This window comes from Manihot esculenta, chromosome 13, assembly GCF_001659605.2.
Source record: "Manihot esculenta cultivar AM560-2 chromosome 13, M.esculenta_v8, whole genome shotgun sequence".
Taxonomy (NCBI): domain Eukaryota; kingdom Viridiplantae; phylum Streptophyta; class Magnoliopsida; order Malpighiales; family Euphorbiaceae; genus Manihot; species Manihot esculenta.
Window position 1 is genome coordinate 5,715,436 of NC_035173.2, and position 6,000 is coordinate 5,721,435.

Here is a 6,000-nt window from a genome sequence, read left to right on the forward strand (position 1 = left end):
TTTTATCATTCATTCATTTTATCATTTTTACTTCTTCCATTTTCTTTCCCTTTCCCTCATTTTCTTTCTTTTTCTATTACTTTCTTTCATTTCACATTTTTATCTCATTGTTTTTTTCTATTATTTTCCTTTCATCTCTTATCCTTTTTTATCTAATTCTCTTCCCTCTTCAATTATTTTCTTTATTTTCTTCCATAATTTTCCTTTCACTTTCTCTATTTTCTTTCCATTATTTTCTTCCTTTTCTTCTCTTATTCTTAATTTTCTCTATAATTATCATTCATATTATTTCCTCTCATATTATTTTCTTCTATCATTTTCCTTTTATCTATACTTTTTCTATTATTTTCTTCTCTAATCATTTCCTCTTTTTTTTCTCATTTTTCTATCATCTTTTTACTCTACTCTCATTCTTCCTTCTTTTTCATAATTTTTATTTTTCTATCATTTTTTTCTTTTCTCTTTTTTCTTTTTTTTTTTATCATTTTCTCTCATCTACTTTTCTCTTATTTCTACTTTCTATATATTTCTAATAAATATTGGACATAAATTACAAACTTAGTAATAATAATAATATAATTTTAAATCTTATTGAATTAATAAAAAATAATATTAATAATGAAATTTATTATTTAATTGAAATAATAAATAAAAAATAATATTAATAATGAAATTTATTATTTAATTGAAATAATAATTATTTTAAAAATATTTAAATTTTCAATAGATTTACTAACGTATTTAAAATCGGTTAGTAAATTATTTTTCTCTCAATTTACTAATGGATTTAAAATCCGTTAATATTACTAACGGAAATTTCGTTAGTAAATCCGTTAGTAATACTAATAGACTTTAAAGCTGTTGGTAAAAATTTACCAACGAGCTTTTTAACAACAGATCGTAATCCGTTGATAATTCGTTTATCAACGGATTTTTATAGGATTACCAACGGAAAAATCCGTTGGTAATCCTGAAAAGTTTTGTAGTGAAATATAATGCACTTTTAAAACTTGATTATGTCAATGAAATAACTTTATCCCAAATTATTGTTGGTGAATGATAAAATTTATTAGATTCAAATTCATAATGGTTGCATATCTAGATATCCATAGCTTTAATTTCTCCTGATAATATGAAAACTTTACATTGAAGTCAAATACATCCTAACATCCAAAAGCATTAATTTTTCCATAATAAAATAATATTTATTCAATCTTTAAATATTAAAACTTATATACTATTTTTTTAATTAAAACAAAAATAAAAAAACAGGAAAACACCTTAAAATTTAGACCTTATTTATTTGGAAGTAAGTCATTTCTTAATTAATAACAGCAAAAATCTCTACCATTTAGTTTGTATTTTTAAGTTAATTTTCTGGAAAATAAAACATTAATTATTTGCTTAGCTAGAACTTAGTAATTTACACTTTCCTGATTAAATTTCATAATTTTATCAATTTATCTTTTAATTTGTTTTATTTAAAATTATATTATAAATATTATTATATTTTACCGCTCATAAATAATTTTATTTTTTAAGAAATTGATTTATATATTAAATAAATTTATGTCATATTTTCCGGCAATAAATTTCTTGAAAATGTGCTTTCTAAGAAATATATTTCATAAAAAATATGGTATTTTGAACAAAGGAGTCTTTAAAACAAGTCAACATTTTAATTGCATTTTAGGAAAATCATTTCTAAATGCCTAAGGCAATTGACTAATTTCTTCTGAAGTTAGTCGCCAGAGGTGGAGACGACTGGATTGCACCGCAGAAGGAGCAGAAGCGGAGATTTTGTTCCTGGAGACGATTGTTGGCCATGTAAGGAAGATGCTGAAAGAAAAAACAAAATTAATATTTTATTAATAAAAATATAGAAGAAAATATTATTTTAATATTTTTATTCAAATATTGACAATGAGAATTTGTGGGTCTATTTGTTGCTTTCTTTGTCTATTAAGAAAAGTTTCCATAATTGACAATGAAAAATTGTATCTCACACTACCATAAATCCTATTGAAAACTCAAAATATATTTTGTTAATGGAAATTATCAGCTGACATATAGTAATATATGTAAACCCCATAACTTAAAAGTTATCATGGAGCCCTTAGTTTTGGAATGCTTAGAATTTTTATAGAGATTTTCCCTATAATTTATCAAATTTTACTCTAGAATTAATTGTGTGCTATAATGAAACAGACATAGATTTTTATTATAAATGTTAACGTTACACATGATTACTACAAAGTTACAATAAGATAATAACTCATTACATATTAAATAAGACATATTTGTATATGAACCGGCTTAACCCCACCTTAAACTCAAGTCACAAGGGCAGATTTGCGAACTCATTTAATAAAACTAGTCTACAAAGCTACTCTTGTTCATAAAGCTCAGGAGCAGCAAGGCGTGGGACGACAACAATTTCAAGAGGAGTTGCCCTTGGCATAACAATTCCTTGTGCCTCAGTCATGTCCACTGGCTCATTCGTCGGAGTTCTCAAGTCAAATGCTTGAATCAATCTTGCAAGAGTCAAGTGCATCACTTGCATAGCCAAGTTCATCCCAGGACAAGATCTTCTTCCTGCACTAAATGGTAAATACTCGAAGTGCTTACCTGTAATGTCCAAATTGGCATTGGTTGTAAGAAATCTTTCTGGAATAAACTCCTCAGGATCCGACCAAACATTTGGATCTCTATGTAACTTCCACAAATGTGTAAACAAACGAGTGCCTTTTGGGATAAAGTATCCTGATATGTAACAATCTTCAGCTGCCTCTCGTGCAACTCCTAGTGGACCTGGAGGGTATAATCGCAAGGTTTCTTTTATAATTGCCGTCAGGTACTCCAATTTCTCAATATCAGAGACTTGTACACAGCGATCTCTGCCAACTTTCTCGTCAATCTCTTCTTGGGCACGTTGCAAAACTCGCCTGTTGTTCACCAAGCTGGACAGGGCCCATATTGTGGTGATTGATGTCGTGTCGGAGCCTGCCAGGATGATAACCTGCGGATTCCCAGAATTAGAACATGTCATGCATGCATTAGGATGATTTTGTAACGACTTCTAACTCGGTACTTACTGTTGTTGTAGCCTTGATAATGGTTTCACGATCAAGTCCCATAGATTCATCGTCCTCGATAACAGAAAGCATAATATCGATGAAGTCCTTTTTGGCATCGTTATCTGTTTTCTTCATCTTGTGTTCTTCAATCCAACTCTCCACGATTTCATCAACTTCACCGGTCACACGCTTCATGGTTTTTAGAATTCCTTTAATATCAAACCATCCCAGGAATGGAATTAGATCTCCAGGAACAAGAGCTCCTGTGATGAACATGAACTCTCTGATGATTTCCCCAATCGGACGTCCCTTCTCGTTCCTAGCTTCTTTGTCGCCGTCGAAGAACCTCTTCCCGGCAACCATTCTGGTGATCATATTTAAGATCAGATGTTCGATCCGTTCACTCATGTTGATCTTAGCGTTCTCTTTTCTTTTGCTATGCAAGTATAAATCTTTGACTAGATGATTCACTTCTGATATCTGAACGTAATTCAGCAACCTAGCCCTGTGGTTCGAGAGGAGCTCAACTGTGGCCAACTTACGCATGTTTCGCCAATAGGTGCCATAAGGGGCGAAACCAAAGGAAGCGTAGTCGTAGCCGACGATCATAGCTTGACTTGAATGAGGGCGATTGGCGAAAAGCTTGTCGTTTGTGCCGAAGCAATCCTTCATCGCCTTGTGATCGGTGATAATAACAGTTTTGTGTACTCCGAGCCTCAGAGCGTAGATGGACCCATATTTATCAGCCATCTCCCCTAAAGTTCTAGCAAGCGATTTCTTGCCGCCGAGTTGATGAAGGTGGCCGATAATCGGCAACCCACCTGGTGCTTCCGGGACTAACTTGCCCATAACTTTTTTGGAATTTTTTCTTCTCCATAGATTACATAGCAGCACTAGAGCCACAGCCCCAATAATTGCAACGAGATTTGAAGAGAAATCCATGATGGGTCTGAAGAAAATTGGATGAATATCTATCTCTATATATATTCATAGCAGAGCATAAAGCTCCATTTAATTTGATGTGCAGTTCCAGTATCTTTAAATTATAATAATATTAAATATATGGAAATCGAGTTGCCAAAATGAGAAGAAGATGAAATTATATTTGGCTTAGGCCATGAATATCGTAAGCAGCGTCTCAGTCAAGAGAACCAGTCAGTTTGAGTGGCTATATTTTGGAATTTCTTATTTCTTGGTACACAAAGTGATCTACAATTTCACTTGTTTATTTAATATAATATTTTCGTTTTAATATAAAATGATTATTTCTTAATCAATTAATATTAAATTATCATAGAAGTCAAAAGTTTGATTTTAAAAAAAATATAATATGCTTTTCTCAAAAAAGAAAGGACATGTTATAAAATAAATGTCACATGGAACAAAGAGAGAGAGTTAGAATAAAATACGCGAATGATAATCCTAATTGGTTTGAAGAAGGATAGGACGATGATTATATCACCAAGCGAGGCTTAATTTTTGTGCTCATTGAATTCTAAGAGATATGAAATAGAATTGGAAGATACATACGTATATCAGTCATGAAATAGTACATGTATCCACACTAAAACTGTCGATGGTTTTTGAAAATATCGAATTAAATCGAAAATTATATTAAAAAATTTATTATTGTAAGAATTGAATTTATTTATTATTTATAATTTTAATTTTTTATCAATAATTATCATTCATGTTTTGAGATTAAGAAAATAGAAATTACAGTGGGTGTTATCACATTCTTTCTATCTCTCTGCTACAGTGCCATCTGTCTCTTATTTATCGCCCGGCTAAAATATTTTTTGTTTGGCCGCGTCCATAAGCTATCCGGCATATTCCATGTGTCCGGATTAGGACTTGGAGTAGTGGATCCAGTCTCACTCCAAATATAAAAAATCCAGCGGTTCAACCGTGAACGCAACCCCATCAAAAATCGAATATATATTTATATATTAATAATTTTAGTAATATTACAATTATTAAATATAATTTCAATAACATGTTTTATATATTTTCTAATATAATTATATAAATTTTATTATAAAAAATAATATGGTTTTATTTAAAGAATTCTAATTTTAATTTTATAAATTATTAAATTATATATAATATAAAATATAAATAAATATATAAATTAAATAATTATTTATAAATTATTTGAGACTAATTAACTTAATAAAAATTTAGTCCATTATATATATATATATAAAATAAAGGTATATCCTAATTAATTATTAAAAATTTTCAATAATATAATTTAAATAATTTAATTAGTTAATTATAGTTTACTATTTAGATTATATATATGTATTTATGTGTATGTATCTATTATTTCAGCAATACATATATTCATTATTATATAATTTTAATTATATAAGTGAATTATATGTTAATAATATAATATTTTATATATATTAATTATACATATATTTTAAATAAAATTATATAATTAATAATTATATATAAAATAATATAAATTTTTTACTAAGAATGGTTTACAATATATTTTATTATTATTATTATTATTATTATTTTAGTATTAATTATTTACTATTTTAAAATATAATTTTATTTTCAAAAATCAATATTTGAATAGAAATTAAATTAAAATTAAATTAAAATTAAAGTGAAAAAAAAGAACCGAATTTGTACCGAAATTACTTAGAATTGTATTAGAACCATATTGAAATTTTTGGTTTCAAGTATGATCCTTAAAAATCATATCAGAATCGCCAGTAAGGTCATAAGCCTGAATACTCAAAATCGCCGGCAAGGGTACAAGCTTGAATACTCGGAATCGCCAGTGATGCTATAAGTCTGAATACATAGAGTCAAAGAGTTCGGATGAAAACTCAGGGCCAAAGAGTTTGGAAGATGATGAAGAGCTGAAGAGCTCGGAAAAAAGACCTAGGGTTAAAGAACTCGG

At 28.8% G+C, this 6,000-nt stretch overlaps 1 protein-coding gene across 1 annotated transcript; it reads right to left on the bottom strand.

The window, feature by feature from the left end:
* Positions 1-2,192: 2,192 nt before the first annotated feature.
* LOC110629682 (cytochrome P450 CYP82D47) lies at positions 2,193-4,077 on the bottom strand. Its single transcript, XM_021776770.2, has 2 exons — positions 3,096-4,077; positions 2,193-3,019 (listed from the first exon to the last, which is right to left on the bottom strand). Exons 1-2 carry the CDS (start codon positions 4,017-4,019, stop codon positions 2,387-2,389), a joined length of 1,557 nt encoding a protein of 518 aa, XP_021632462.1. The 5' UTR covers positions 4,020-4,077; the 3' UTR covers positions 2,193-2,386.
* Positions 4,078-6,000: the final 1,923 nt, after the last annotated feature.

What these genes read in the sequence shown, in the direction of transcription:
- LOC110629682 (XM_021776770.2), bottom strand. Translation starts at nt 4,019, where the DNA reads ATGGATTTCTCTTCAAATCTCGTTGCAATTATTGGGGCTGTGGCTCTA. An exon ending in TTATCAAGGCTACAACAACA is followed by an intron (nt 3,020 to 3,095) that starts GTAAGTACCGAG and finishes GGGAATCCGCAG; the next exon opens with GTTATCATCCTGGCAGGCTC.